The 16,779-nt window shown below is 39.7% G+C and overlaps 1 protein-coding gene across 4 annotated transcripts in view; it reads right to left on the bottom strand.

The window, feature by feature from the left end:
- The window catches only part of RASSF3 (Ras association domain family member 3), a 105,431-nt gene that overhangs the window by 2,864 nt on the left and 85,788 nt on the right, over nucleotides 1-16,779 (bottom strand). For all 4 annotated transcript variants that reach the window (XM_041465663.1, XM_041465664.1, XM_041465660.1 and 1 more), the window contains 3 exons: nucleotides 3,419-3,526; nucleotides 1,586-1,853; nucleotides 380-495 (listed from right to left, as the gene is read on the bottom strand). In XM_041465663.1, the coding sequence (XP_041321597.1) occupies nucleotides 380-495; nucleotides 1,586-1,853; nucleotides 3,419-3,526 (492 nt within the window). The remainder of the gene's footprint in view (nucleotides 1-379; nucleotides 496-1,585; nucleotides 1,854-3,418; nucleotides 3,527-16,779) is intronic.

The following is a 16,779-nucleotide window of genomic DNA, read 5'->3' as shown; positions in this document are numbered from 1 at the left end:
CTGGAAAGACAAAGAATGAGAGCAAAGAATGGATGAGATGAACAGAAAATTCATAAATCTTTTCTATATACAGTATTTCCAAACAAAACCTCAGACACTGTAGACAGTTTCCAACTGAAACAGTATCAGGCACCTTTCTTGCAAATCTTAGAGGACATCTGAAAATATTTTACTCTTTTAAATAGTTTAAATTTTTTCTTCTGCAAGTAACAACAGGTCAATCTAACCACAAATGAAATATTTACAAAAGGCACAAAGGAAATTAACAGGGAAAGAAAGTCTGCTTCCAAAAAATGATCTGCCCAGTCAGCACAGCTCAAACAGAAGCCCACTCATCCATGAGGTTACACAAACACTGCCCCAGGAGGGTGTGACATACCATGACTTCTCCAGTTTCATGCTCACGTAGAACAAAACTGAGCATTTCTGTTTTGGGGCCTGCCACCAAGCGCAGGTAGAGAGGATGTTCTCTGTCTGACAGCTTGCAGGTATAAACTGCAGGAGAAGGAAACCACAGTAATTATCATCTTTACCAATAATGATTCAAACACCTGGAATGACTAACGCTAGCTAATGCTACAAAAATTTCAGAAGGATGCATGTGTAGCCAAAATTTACACACTGTTTATCTATCAGTCTGCATACGGGTTCTGAGTTTTAGGGAGGAGCTAAGCAGGTGACTGATGGTGACAGTGCAACCCTGCATTTGCACAGGAATGAAATGGCCTCCAGTCAACACAGTACATGCAGGGCAGGGGGGAAAATAACCCACAAGAAAAAAATACAGCACACAGATCTGTTGCTCTATCGAAGCATTTATGACATTAGAGCTGTGTATCACTGTTCTGATACCTTCTCCACTTAACATTTCACATACAAAGTCTAAAAGACAACTCTGCTTGCCTGACAGCCAGAAACACCTAAACTACTGAAACTGCTCTCAATGTCCATGGAAGGCAGGCAGATTTTAAGTGCAAGAACACAACATTGGCAAAATGCACCTTTCCCTGAAAAACCCCGTTTCCATCTTCTGGTATTTCCACCACAACTTACAACAAGCTCCTAACAGCAGCCAGTGCCCAGGGACAGCCACGTGCAGTAACACGTGAGCACAACACGTGCCATGGTCGTCACCTCGAGAGCCATCTGCCAGTGCCAGTACCTCATGCATCACAGACACCACGGCTTATCTTTTTAAAAACCTGGCCTGTCACTTAATCTCACAACTCTGTAGTGTATCAGCCCAGCTGAAATTTAGGACCTGATAAGGGCATAAAATGAAACAAAATGGACTGCAAAGCACAGATCTGTGTAATGTTTTAGCAGGTGACTTTGTCTTGGATGAATTATCCTGAAATACCCGCAGTCTTTTACTGTCTTACCATGCTACTTTATATAAGGAAAAAAAGACAAGGTAGGAAGACTGTTACCCCATTTATCTGACTTCTTCCACCTTGCTTACTGCAAGTATTACTACAGCACAACTCCCTCCCCAAAGTGGACCTTGCTTACTGCAAGTATTACTACAGCACAACTCCCTCCCCAAACCCTTCCACTACCAAAGTGGCACAAGCCCAGCTTATACCTTGATCCTCCTTGTGACAGCGTTTATAAAGTGCAAACTTAGCAGGGTTGTCAGCCACAAAGAACTTCTTGAGCAAGGCCTCGATAACTTCCCGAACAGTGTTGGTGCTGCTGATGTGGAGGGTGTTCACGCAGCCGTCCGGCAAGTAAAAAGCAGTTTCCTGATTGCTGGGAGCGCACCTCCCCTGGCTCTGGGAGGACTGCACAGTGATGGGTCTGCACAGTTCCAGCTGCACTTTGATGAAGCCAGTGTAAACCCCGTTCGCGTTCTGCAACGAAGGAAAGGCCCAAACTGTTAAAATCATCAGCAATGACACAGCAGTGGAGCAGGCACACGACAATGCTCACAGTGAGCATTGACACTATTTCAATACCACTGCAATGCATGACATCTCACAGGAAAGGTATTGTTTTCGTAATTCAGACAGTTATTCTTTCTGGAATACCTTCTGAATATTAATTTTTCTTATTAATAACTACTGAGTATTATTTTTTTCTTAATAATAACTGTTGAATTCTAAGTATATTAGGACCTCATCAAGCAAAAGGTACAACATACCAGAGGTAAGTTTTCGCTTTAGGAGAGGACTATGAAGTGAAAAAGATCACTAACACCCATCTTTAGCAACAGATTTAAAGTGGAAATATAGAAATTATCTCCTACGTTTTAGCTGTCTTTGTCAACTTAGTCTGAGCCATTTAGATGATCAAGTCAGGTTGAAAAAAACCTAACCAACTGAAAAAACCCAAAAAACAAAAAACTCACAAGAAAACAAAATAAAAAACCCCAAACAAATAAACCCTCCAAAAACCCAAACAAACAAAAAAAAAAAAAAAAACCCAAAAAAAACCCAAAAAAAAAAAAAAAAAAAAAAACCAACCAAACAAACAAAAAACCCAGGCAAGACCCCAGAATAAATGCCAATCCAATTAACATCTGAAATTGTTTATTTCACTTGCTTTAGAAAGTCAAAATTTTTCTAGCTCAGTAAGGTTTTATTTGCTTTGCTATTCTATCTGGTTTTAGGCATAGTAAGTCCTGATGCACATGCAAACACATAACAAAGATCTTTTTAGTACATAGTCATACTTACATGGTTTAGGATATAACGGAATTCCAAAATTTCCATATACACCCACAGGAATATGTCATGTATTAGAAAATCTGGCCAGCATAACAACTGAATAACAGCTTGCTAAGTAGATAGATGTGAATTTTGTTAGTATGGTCTTGAGTAGACTGAACTGAGTATTAAACCTGGTTCGCAATCCTTGGAAATTAGAAGCCTTATATATTTCAGTTTGTAATTTCTATGTTTCCTGGGGGAAGAAAGTCTCTTCATGCTGAAAACCTGTATGACTACTCTGAAAGTTAAGTATTTATTACTTAATAAATATTATTTATTAAGAAATAAATACTGCATGTTTTAAATTTTATCACTGCTTGAGCATCCTTATCAAAGAAATCTGACAAAAATTTATCTGCAGAAACAAGAAAAACATACCTTCATTTTTATCATCTGAGTGTTTTCAGAATTTGTAAGAAAATTCTGACAAATGTACACCTTAGTGTCAGCCGACAGTTTACCTTAAACACATTTCAAATTACATCAGTTTGTTTTTACAACACTTTGTTTTGATCCATGTAAAAGAGCTACGGGATAGAAAGCATTTCAGACATGAGATTTAATTTGCCAATCTAAGGAAAAGTCTCTTAGAAAATCATTTAAACAGAGAGTTTCATATGTAAGATGCTGAGAATAAAACAATTCACAACGCACTACAAAGCTACAACTCAACATTAAAAAATACAGGAATTCTATGCAAAACTTACCAAGGTCATCTTTAATTTATCAGTGACAGATGAATTATAGCTTTGTATCTTCTCTTTAACTTCTTCTTTACTGAGATAAACATGAGGTTCTCTCTCCTTCTGAACATCCTTCAAAAACAAGACATCAGTTTTAAAACACGAAATAAATTATTTTATTATTCTGGAAACAAATATGCTTAGTCCAAATGGTAATTACTCCACAGAGGCTCAACATAACAGTAATTAGCTGTGCAGCAACAGAAAGGATTAACACATTAAGCAAATGAAACAGAACACTGGGACTGAAGGGTGATGTTTTAATAAACACACCCAAAGACACCTGTGCCCTTTTGTTGCCAACTGTTTTCCTCCAAGTATTTTGCAGCAACATGCAAAACAGCTCAGCTCATTTTATAGCTTGATTTTCTCATGTCAATGCTTTGCCACCCTGTTAAGAACACTTAAAATTTTTGTTAAATATTACTTGGGGCACAAATAGGTATTTCTGAAGAAAAAAGGAGCACATCTGAAAATAGCAGCACATCCTAGCAAGTAATCCCAACAATCCCAGTGTGTGCCAACAACAGGACAGCATCCCTGCATTCCAATGCGACAGCCAGGATGCTACATACAGGGTCACTGCCTACTGCATAAACCATCAGAAGTAACTCTCCAGATACATGATGTTACACCAATTGCATGGGTTTTTTTCCATGGGGAAGGCCCTATTAAGATTTTTCAACTGTTGCTTTTACAAGGTTGCTATGGAATTCACGTGCGGCAGTAAAAGAAGACCCTGGAATTGGATTTTTTCCAAACAAACATTTGTTCCCAATCTGTATTCCCGCAGCAAACCAGTGTTATAAATACACTCCAGTTTCTACCACTAGCACAAATGCCATATATAGTATGAAAGAGTTTCAGCTCTCAGCTTTGATGATTTAAGGCTTCAATTAGAAAAGGAAGAAGCTTTGAAGAACCTCGATACTTTCAGAGAACACCTGAGCACATTCGTCCTACAGACAAACCAAGCCACAGTTCCATCTGTCCTCACAAACACATTCCAGTGCAGTGTATCCTGAAAAAAGGCTTCCCTGACTGCAGTGGCCTGTTCTGTATCCCACTCTATTGGACAGCACACATCTCTGCAGGCACTTCAGTTTGCCAGACACTACCCCAAAGATGAGCACACATCTGCTGTGGCATTGTAAGGTTCCACTTGCCAGAAAGAATCTGCTGAACTTTTTCTGTCTCCTAATTTAAAATCAAATATTTTTAGCTCTTTTAGGCTTAGTTTTGCTTTTCCTATATGGCATTTCACTAAATGACATGCTGGAGCAGACTTTTTTCCCATAGCTATAAAAAGAAAGGTGTGGTCTGAATGGAGAACTTGAAGCCAGAAACCTTGAATTCTGATCTGGGCTCAGATACTGATTTCTGCATAATACTGAGAACACACCTTTATTTCAAGATCAGGAAACTGAGGCAAAAAAGGAACACCAGTGAAAGACAACTCTGCCATTAGTTCCTTAAGCACAATTCTAAGATTGTGTAGCATTTTGCACAGTTGCCAGACCCCACCTACTATATTACAAATACCAAATTACTGAACGTTTTCAGAATTCAAGTCTCTGTTCTCCCTAGAGAAATGAAGCCTTCTTGCCCTTCTGTTTTCCATCTTCCCTCTGCCCCAAACTGCTCCAAATAATAAAGACATTTTAATTTAAACTGCCCACTTCATCTCCCCAAAGGCTCTTTCAACTTTATAGTGTTCAATCTGGGGGCAAACAAAACAGGCACTAAGGAAAAAAAGTGAATACTAAAGGGACAGGAAACAGTCTGCAGGCCTCTATCTGACATCTATATGACACATTTCAAGAACCCAAGCTTTAACTTGCAACATTCCTCTTCAGTGTAAGTGCAGACAAACTCCTTCACATGGATACCAGCCAAGACTCACCTCAGAGACAAGCACATTGTGGAATTCTTACCTCTCCAACCTACTAACAATATTGATACTAAAATTCCAATACTGGACACCTCTGCTTATTATTAATTAATTTATGATTGTTCAAGCAGGTACCTACCCTGCTGGAACTGTCATCGTGATTACTGAAGTCACCCACAACATCTGCTATTATTAAGCAAAAACACTAGCTAGGAAAGAGGAAAAAACTCACCTTTCCTATGTTGAAATATCAACCTTTGTTTAAGAAAAAAGAATAAACAATCAAACAACCACTGCACATTAACTTCTGTGCACCTCAAGATTTAATTCCACACAAATGACTTTTAGTAACTGTAGATGACAAAAGGAACCTATTGCCTTTAATAGCAATGGCACAGGGTAAAGTTCACAAGGCCGACATCTAGGAAATTATCTGTATGTATTATTAAGAAGAAAAAAAAAAGGACAAGGATAAAAACCTTGGTGAATTGGTGGGTATGAATAGACAGCAAGAAACTTTCTCCTGTTTTCACATAGGAAAGTTTTCATGCTGCTCTCCCAAAATGACAGAAGTTTGATCTGGTTAGAAAAGACACCACCCCACGAGATCACTCTAATCCTGGGGACTGCCACGGAAGCAGGCATGACACACAAAATCCAAGCACAGCATCGAAGCCCAGCACCCAAGGCAGCTGATTTTCCTGTGAAAGGGACAGACTTGCCCTGGTGATGCTCCTGTAGTCAGCCTTCCCAGGTGCAGCTCCACCACAGAGCTGAGGGCCACGAGGCATCACTGGGGCAGCTGTCATTCCCTCAAATGAGTTAGACATGATTCCATACTTCAACATACCACAGAAATTTCTGCCTTCTTGCACTAGCACTAAAGGCTGGTCAATTTTGGCAAAGCTTAATTAAACCCATAAAAAACACATCTGTGTGTTCACGCAAAAGCGGGGATTATCTCCTTTTAAAGTGAGCATTCTGCCAACAAATGTACCTCTAACTCATTTTCTAAACAACCAAAGCCTGGGCCTTAATTAATTTCAACAATATGTAGTTCATAGCAAATCTCTGAACTGAATACAAAGAGGACTATTGGGATTAAATCAAACAAATGGACCCAAAATCATTCAATAAAAATGCAATACATAATAGGCAGAAATGCTGTTTACTTCAGTCATCATTTTCCCCTACTCCTCCATCTTTCACTATCAAGACCACAGGCAGTGAAAAGTGAAGATGTGTCCCATGAGAGGGAGTAACTCGATGGCACTGGAAACCTAAGACCAAGATCTTTGTGAATTAATCTGGTGATACCATCCTGCACCCAAACAAAAAGCTCAGAACACTCCAACTACTCATTCATCAGGGTACAACTTCAACCAAGCAAACAAAAGCTCCTCGCTAGCTACACACCAGGACTTACAGAAAATCACATTGCTGTCACACAAACTGCAGAGACAGTAAATCCCACATGACTGCTGCCAACAGAAAGCCAACAAAGGAACAACTCACTGGGTTTATTATGAACAAGAAAACCTCAGCCCACCATGATTCACTGGGTCAGCTGCTCTCACTGGGTGTCATTAAGCAGAACACACAGATTTGAGGCACCTGTGTCTTTTAATTTTCCTAATTATACTTAGCCAACATGCAAAGAGAAGCTAACAAGATGTTATACAGGTGGGTTTTTTCTGGCTTTTCCCCCAAACTCTCCTGGGGCTGAATTGCTCTCAGTATACATTGGCACCTAAATGTTGCCATTCAGCTTTGCTAGCCACCTTAGAAGTTAGAATAAGTAAGTTTTCTTTGAGCAGCATACCAAGGTGGGTTGAGGAAGACTTGACAAACTCATTTCCCACAGGAAATAGCAGGTCCTTCATAACAGAACCCACTAAGAGCAAAGCTGTCCCCTGCTAATTCTGCTTCTGTCTAGCAGATCAAATTCCACCTTGTTATCTCAGCAGGTAAATGTATTACCTTTGAAGACCTTGAGTCATCCAATACAACAGCAGTACTTCATTAATCTCTACCATGCTTTACAGTGTGCCTCTGACATCTTGCTTTTGAAATGGCCACCAAGTGGTTGAAGCCACACCTGCTCAGGGAAAGCAATTGCTCCAAAGGCAGCTGTTTTAAACAAAGGAGCAAGAGCATTTTGGAGATGAGATTGGGCACAGTTTCTCAAAGCCAGTGCATTGCTGAGGCACAAAGGGAGCATGATTCATCCCCAGCTGATTCATCTCTTACTCCCTACAAGACGCCCAGCACACACCTCACAACAGTGCAGGGAATTGGGAAACTGCCTTTCTTCAGAAGTCAGGCATGGTGATGAGTTTCCTAGCCACAGATCCTTGTATATGTCACAGCAACAGAGTGAAGTATGAGCACAACCAGCAGAGCAGTTCACACCGAGTCTTCTTCCTTCAGCCAAGACCTAGATGTTGCCAGGCTTAACAATATCACTTCTGGGCACTAGCACTCAAAAAATGAACTTTCTCTATAAAACAATGCACAAACATGCTATTTTTTTGTAAAAAATAAGTAAAATATATAGAATAGAATAGAACCTGAGCTAGATTCACTTCCATCACTTAACCAAATTATATTCTCAGTAATGTTTGCCACAGCAAAACCCATTTCTCCTCCCAGCCCAATTAAATGTTTTCCTCATCAGAGCTCCTGGTCTCCCTTCCACTCCCTTATGCTAATGCAATCTTGCCACTTCCTCAGACCAGCACAGATGGGCAAGGCAAAAACTGGTCTCAAGGACATAATGGAATACATCAGAAGTCATGCAGATTATATATTTGAGTCTAAACCACGAATTTTCTAGTCTGAGCTATTAATTTTTAAGAAAATTTTTCTGTCCTTCACAACACTTACAGTGCATCACTGGCAGCCATTTGTATTAAGGCCATTTCTCAGCTCAACCAAAGCAGCATGTCATTCTCAAGCAGAATTCCTAAGCAACAGCTGCCAGTAAGAGGGAAATGAGGCAAGTGCTTTCATTTTCCCAAGGGGAATAGCTGGTCTTTCATTAGAGCTCATGATGCAATGCCTCTTCACAGTTGAGCTTCCTCACAAGAAAAAGAGCAGAAAATGTTTTTTCTTTATCGCCTGCACACCCCATGCTCATCTCATTTATTGTTGCACAGATGTTTAGAGAAGCACCACTCTCTTTGTAACATTTATGCTGAGTGCAAAGCCCTAGATGAGACTAGCTCAGCATGAATCCTCAAGAAACACAACTAAAACTGCACAAATTGCAATTGAAGTGAACTGCAAATCAACTTGTGGTCCCAAAAAAGAAGAATCACATCACATCAGGGGCTTTATGGAAGCCTAAGTCTCAGGGTTGCTGCCAAACCCCAGTCCTGCATGCAGTAATAAAACACTAATAAACTCAACAGCTACAAGCTGCTATGGGATGAGGCTGAGAAAAAGTTTCACAAAGAAAAAAAACTCCAAAACCATGAAGGCTGCATCCTCAGGATCCCTGCCTTGAGTCAAATGCCTGGCTTCCCCAAACTGCTACCGCAGCCTTCTATATATGGAGAGATACAAGAAGGTCTCTCTCTTCCACCCAACCTGCTATTTTCAAAAAACTTCGAGAAATTAGCATCTCTTGAGGAATGAGAAACCTCATTTGAGTAAGCTCCTCTTACTATTTCAGCTTGAAAGACAGAGGAAAATATAATGGTCAAAAGGTTAAACCTATCCCAGGAACATACATAAAGCATTTTTATGAGAAATCTGAAGAACCAAAGACCTAGGGGAACTCAATCAATCTTCTAAGACACATCAGTCCCTGTCTCAGCTCTCATGTTTCACATTAATCCCACACATACTGTGACCATGATTCAGTCAGATGAATGAAGATGTCATGATCTTGCTGTAAATTGTGGCCAGAAATAGTTTTTGAAATAAAACACTGAAGGTTTGAAAATGAGAAATGCAGCCTAATCTATGTTTAAAAAATAAAGTCTTGTTTAGTCATAAAAATTACAGCTAGTGCAATCTTACTTACATCACATTTGCATTAAAGAAAGGATTTAAGTAGCAGTGCTATCATGTAACAAAAAAAGCCCAACAGAGCAAACAGGAAACAAAATAAATGGAATTCTGATCTCAGTTGTTACTCCTACAAGCAAGAACACTGCGTCCTACAGTATGCCAGCACTCTTACAGGAAAGAAAGAAACTGAAACCTTGCAATTAAACTACTCTGAAACAAGCATTGTACTTCTCCTTTATCCTAACTCTCCTGAGAGCACAGCAGCTTTCCCAGTGACAGTTATTTCTCCTTCTATCCTGGGGCAAGCCTGAACTGCAGATGTGTTCTTCCTTCATCTGAAACCCTGAGAACTCACCAAGCAGGGACACTGGTTGCAACCAGTCAGAGACACCAGTAGCCAAAAAGGTGTGAAGACCAGCTGGGGGCAGGGTGGCCAAGAAGAAACATTAATCCAAGTATCTCCAAGCATTGACCTTATCACATAGCTGAATCTTGAAATGTTTGCATCCTCCTGAACAAGATGAGGTTGCTCTCTGGGTCAGGGAAAGAGGAATTTTTCTGACAGGATGGATGTGGGCAGAATAATCTCTGGATCTTCCTGTAATACTTTTTGCTTTCTGCAGTCAGGGAGATCCAATTCTCACAGTGGCACACAGGGCAAGGAAGCAGTCTCTTTTTCAGGAAAAGATTTTGTTTTTCTAAGCAGGTTTGGCTGACATGAGTTTGAACAATTATCCTGACATTAAGAGAGAGTTCAAGAACAGCCCACAACATGTCCTCCTGACAGAGCAAGAGAAGTGGCACCCTCCCAGGTCAGGTGTACAGGGCATCCAGCCCGATAGTCTGCCTTCAACACAGCAAAACAAAGGCTATTTCGAGCAAGCACGTGAGCCTTTTCTGCAGCCTCTCTGCTGGCATCCACAAGTGTGGAAGCAGGAATTCAGAGGGCACCTCCCTTCCGAGTCTGTTCAGTGTCCATTTATGGGCCTGGTGCCTATGCAGGCACATAAGCCCTTTTTGAACCTGCCAACATTGCCTGTCTCTACACCTCCCGTGGCAGCAAGTTCCACAAATTCATGACTGCAGTGTGAAGAGGTATTGCTATCTGCTTTAAGCTGATCTTCTCTTAAGATAGAAGATAACTTGTTAAAAACATTGAATGCTCTTTAATCCTCATATAATCCACTGGTAAACCCAAGTTTCACCTTTAGCTTTTCTATCACCTTTGTGATTTTGTAAACCACAATGACACCCACCCTTTTTTCCCCTCTCCGAAGTGAGGAGCCTTGAACTCCTTAATCTTTCCTAAGGTAGTTGCTCCATCCTCTCAATCATTTTACAGCAGGGTAACTAACCACAAAAATGGGATGTGGGGACCAGACCTGTATCAGAACTTGTGACATAGGTGCACCAAAGCTTAGATGCTCTTTGTTTATAAATCTGTATGCTACAGGTCTACAAAAAATCTTTACTTTTATCCATGATGCAATGTGGTCTCCCTTCCACAGTGGTTACAGAAATCCCCATGCAACACCACAGTTTATAATTTTATCATAATTTTACAAGGTACAGACATTACAGTTAATAAATACTTGTTACTTTCTGACTCTTCAGCTTTTACCAAGTATCATCACCATGTGGTTTGGCATGCTAATGAAAGCAATGAATGACAAAGTAAAACATTATGGCTCCATCTGCCCCCTCTGATGTAAACACTCAAATGTTTATATGGCGAATATTTTTAAACAGCAGAGGAACAAAACAGAAGTTGTAACTTCCTTTATTCCTTTTAACAAATTATTTTCCTTCAAACAGAAGCAATATAAACACAGTTCCTATTCAGGCATTGTGAAAGGAAAGCTAGAAAACTGAATATATTTGTTGGTGACATTAACATTGTTGCTGAAGTTTCATTTAAGTTCACCATGACATCACCTCTGAAAACCCCTAGTTACAAACCCTGTCGTACCCTACATGGTTGTACTTTAACTACTGGCATGCAACCCAGTTTCAAAAAAGCAGTCATCTGTTTAAAGTGAAAACCAACTGTACAAATAATAGCAACTCAGGCTTAGCATTAGATTTTGTCCCTAAAGACACAACAGATTTTACACAGATTTGTACATTTTTCCCTCTCCAGACTATGTCATGTTTTTAAAGAAATATATTACATGATTTAAGTAACATTTAACAGCTGTTTCAATTTTACAAATTTCAGTAAAACTAGATGTAAGAAGCATCACAGACAGTAAATCATTTCCTTCAGGTCTCCTCTTCAGAAAGTGTGAGTTTTAACTGCTGGCTATTTAAGCACATAAGATGTTTAATGAACTAAAATGGATTACCAGCCTCTGTGACCTGTACAACAAAATCAAGCTTTTAAAAGACCATTAGGAAACAAGCTTATACAGGATATTGTATTGAAAACTACTTAGTGTATCTTGAAAGTTAAGTATGGTCTGAAGCCCAGGGTACTAATACAAGTAGGGATCAAACAACTAATTAACATTAGGGCTCTGGGTTATTACAGCACAGTATTTGCCTACGACCCGACAATGCAAGAATCCAGCACGTTCCATCAGAAGATAGGAAGAGGTTGTTTAAAACAGCGACCTCCCAGGTCTTCAAATGCAACTATCTACAATTTACTTTAAAGCTGACACTAGAAACCAACCAGCCATTCCTGGGGAAGCAAGCTCCATGCCAGGCCAAGGCATACTTTTCTCCCTGTGCTTACTGCCAGCACTTTCCAGTCTAAAGCAAGCTCAGCCGTGGGCCTTGTTTCAGCAGAAGCTGGGTGATGTGCCAGCTTTTGCCAAGTGTGTCAAATACCATTTTATCTTTTTAGAGCAACATTCCCTTCCTGGATTTGGTAGGGTAGTTCTAAGACTGTGTCACCAAATTACTTTTGAAACCTGTCTGTACCAAGAAAAGACAAGACCTTCATAACCAGGCCAAGCCTTAGGGCTGGTGTTAGACAGAAATGGTGAGCCTGCACACGATCACAACACTTCCACCAACCAAGTAATTTTTGTTTGGATTTGTTCCACTTCAAAGAAAAAACACAAACCTCAAAAATGCACACTAACAATTCTCACCTAGGAAATATCACGCACTGGCTCTTCAGATTTGGAACAACCCTGACAGCTTTCCCTTATCATGGACACTACAGTGAAAAAAATGTTCAGAAGTATGAACAGTCTTCTCAAAGAAATGCCAAGGTTACAGGGAAGATGTATTACTTTGAAGAACACAGAGTTCTTCAAATTCAGAAAGTTACTATTACTGTCTTTATCATCCTGGTGCTGATTTCACATTTGAAACTTTTCTGAAGGGAAAATGCCCCCCCTCTACCACACATGCATCTCAAACCCCCACAAAATTTAGGAAGTACAGCTATTTATTTTTCAAATGAAGTCTACTTTCTAAAGGCCTCAAAAGCTTGTAACAATATCCTTGGCAGATCTGGAGAATGCTCAAACTTGCAAGCAATCACTGGTACCTTCAGTAATATACACAATCTCTAAGCCAAAAGAGCAGAAGTATCTTCTTAGTATGTTAAATATTATCACAATAAAACCATCACATGCATTTACAGTCAACTTATATAACTGCTGCTTTATGTATATGCAAAATAAACAGAGCTAAAAACTAACTCTATCCAAAATCTAACAGCTACAATGACTGTGGCTCTACTTTAAAACAAGTTAGGTTTTCATAAAATAAGTCCATAGGAAATATTTTTACATCAGCATGACTTCTTCAATGCAATTTGTGCAATTAAGTCTCTACAGAGCTTACACAGAAATATTAAAAACCACTTTCTTCAAAGAGACATCCAAATTAGATATTTCACAGTGCAAACAAAAGGACACAGCCTGCAGCCTGGCCTGCATGAAAAACTTTCTCCTTTCATGTTCCAGAAAATTTATATCACTTGGCACATTTCATTAACAATTAAAATTGTAATGACTGTACCCTTTGCTACAGCCTTTTAGTTACCACATTTTATTAAAAATTAGATGGTATCCAAAATACATTTTTAAACCAGCATACTATAATCATTAGCTTTACCTACTACTGTTTGAATTGATCTGGCAAAAATTCAAGAAAGAAAAATGTATGGGGGTGACCATGTACTACTGCAGTGTAAACTTATATTGACCTTAATGATAGGATTTTACCTCTATTTTGTATCCTCAGCCTTAAGAAGTCAAATGCTGAAAAAATCAGAACCCCTTAGGCAATTATCTCAAGGCTGCAGCAAACAGGAACTTTTCAGTTCTTTCTTCACCTTCATTCAATTTGACTGGAATTCCAGTTTGAAGTTGTCAAGACTTCAGAGCTCAGATTTGATTGCTGTTCCAGTAAGAAGGAAAAGAAAAGGCTTTGACCACTCTCGGACTTTGCTGCAACTCTCCGGTTTAAGTTATTCCTCTCATCTTGCAGATGACGGATGCAGCAGAGCATTCATGGCCCAGCTGAGAACAAACTGGCAAAGGCAGTTGGCTGCTGGACCTCAGCCACCCAGCCCCATGCCACCACCCACCAAAGCCCATGTCCTAGTGACCTCAGTATCACACTGGTAAGATGGTACTCAGTCCTCAGATCTCTGCACAGTGAGGAAACCAACCAGCTGAGTCAGCAAGATTATGCCTTGAATAAACTCATCAGCATGGTAATGATAACCTGCTTCTCAGGGGTTTCAATCTCTTGTTTTTCTACCACCTGGATTTTATCTATCACACACATATTTAAGGCTACCAAGCAATTCTGTTGCCAGCAAAGTGGGGCTGACAAAGGGACAAGTTTCCACATTTTCTAAAAAGAAAGACAAACCATACTATTACCACTGCGAAAACTGAAAACTGCCACTAACTTGTGTTTCAACCCTTTCTGCAAAGATACATTTGTTGCCCAGTTTCAGTATGTATTCAGTATGTATTCAGTATGTTTTCCACAATATACACACAAAACACATTAATTTCTTACAAATGAATTCAGGTGCCTCCATGATGAGACCATTTAAAAGACAGCTGCTTTTAGCCATATGCCTGCTTCTCTGCTAGATGGTACCACTGTCTGAGAAACCGGTGTCAGCTGTCACAGTCCTCATCCAGTAACAGAATCACTACCAGTTTGTGGATTGCTTCCACAAATCCAGGAGGCTCCTTCCTTAAATAGGATGAATAAGGTGTTTTCTTCTTTTTGCAGGTGAAAAAGAACAGAATAAACAAACTGAAAACAGAAGAACTAGCAAGAGAAAGCCAGGGTTTTTTTTTATTTTTGCACAGGTTAAAAACAACCCCACAGACAATATAAACAAGCATTAACCAAGTCTGCAGCAGGAGAGAACAACAGTGCAATAAACACCTCATGGCACAAGTCCCAGCTTACCCAAACACTGTGCTAGCCTGGTGCCATGTATCAGCAGACAGTTTACACCACGAACATCTCCAGTGCTCATGTGAGCATGCTGCTCCCTTCTCATCAACTCACAGTTTCTGCATCTGGGCAGACCATTCTGTAGTAGTGAATCACTTTAGAATTACAGGACAGTTGTTACACTCAGACATTTTTTTTTGTAATAACATCAACAAAAGAGTAGAGTGATAGCAGTGCTATTTAGATGAATACTGGCAGGACAGAGTGGAGAGACAATAGAGTAGGAGGCCACAACCAGTAGGTGTTCAAGGGAGGTGTGAACAGAAGACTTCAGAACATGGTTAATGAATATCCCACAGGAAAAGCTGGATAAACAAACTCTCCATCTGAGGAAAGGTCAAGAGAACAGCAATTAGGCTGCACTGGAGAACAGGGCCTGCTTGCTTACAACCTGATGCTATGGCCCAACTCCAAACACAAGTTATTTTGCCATGCTGGAGAACGGCCACCAGGAAACCAGACAAGGAGGAAAATGATTACATGCTTTGTTCTTAAGGAGCAAATGGGAGAACGTGTTGATTTTATAACAGAAAGTTCAAAAAGTTGTTCTTTTTTCCTTTCCAAACAACTATTTCCCTGCTTTTATGGGCAGGATGTTACAGGCATAAGGAAGCGCTGTTGCTACTCCACCTTTCCTTAAGCCTGACTTCTGCTTCAGGAAATGTAATTACGAAGCATATGAAGGTATGAGATCTGCTAGGGCTGATAGGCATTTCAGGTGGAAGCAAAAGAGTCCAGTAGAATTTTTCATTAAAAAAAAAAAAGCCTTGTTAGAAGTAATAAGGATAATCAGTACCACCACACCCTCTGAGAAAACACTCAGAAGACAGAACACATTGAAAAGGATGGGTCACCTTATGGGCAAGCATCAGATAAGCTGAAACCAGTACAATCAAAATTTCCTCAAATAAACAATAAATTCTGCAAAGCAAAATCACAAACGCCTTTTAATAAAAGCATCGGAAATATTTTGTTAACATTTCCTGTACTTTAACAGAAAATACTGAGAACTCATGGTTTTAGCCAACAAAATGAAGCATGCAACCAGATATCAACACCATTTTAAAAGGACATCAAAATAAAAGTTAAAAAAAAACCAAACCAAAAAACAAACCATCACCCATCTGGGAACACAGCATTTGCCTCTGTCTTTAAACTTACACTTGTTAAGCTACTAAGTTATATCTCTGTCTTATCTTATTAGAATTTTATAGATCACAGGAGCCATTCTTAACTTACAAACATACACATACACGCTTAAAACTGTAAAGTAAAGGAGAGTCTTTTCAAGAGCTGGAAAAATTAAGAATATATCTGGAACCTCTGACACAGATAAAAGCATTAGCCTGTAATCAGACCAGTCAGTTCACATCCACTCTTCCACTGAGCATATATAATGCAGGTCCACTAACAAGACCTCTCTAATTGCCACACGTGAAGGGCCTCAGCTTTTACCTCAATCAAACCGTGTAATTAATTAAAGTACTGGTATTTCTTCTGCTCCAAACGTGTACAGGCAATGTTGCCAGAACACTGAAATTCAGCCAAATTTCTACCGGTATGTCCTTTGCATAATGTGATAGCAAAAACTTTTCAAATCGACAAACGTTGTGGGTTCACATAAAAAGTTATTCTGTAATGCCTGGTTGCAAGGGGTAGGGAATGGGGAGAAGAACACAGAAGTGTTTCCCCTATGCAGCACCACCATATTATAAGACAAGGAGCAGAACTGGAAACTACAGACAAGATAACAATGCAGAGGGTGTTTAAGAGGCATTAATTTAGCATCCAATCACTTCTGTCCCACATTATGAATGTTGAAAGTTACAGCAGCATGGTAATAAGCATCACTTTTACACAAAAACTACATGGCACCCCGAGTAGAAGACAGTTCTCTCAAAATGGCAGAGCACAGTCCTTGATTACTAGGACCATTCATTAGAAAAGCCTAATGAAACAAGCAGGATTCTTC

Source organism: Pyrgilauda ruficollis, unplaced genomic scaffold (assembly GCF_017590135.1).
Source record: "Pyrgilauda ruficollis isolate IOZ18807 unplaced genomic scaffold, ASM1759013v1 scaffold19, whole genome shotgun sequence".
NCBI lineage: Eukaryota > Metazoa > Chordata > Aves > Passeriformes > Passeridae > Pyrgilauda > Pyrgilauda ruficollis.
This window is presented reverse-complemented; position numbering and strand designations above follow the sequence as displayed.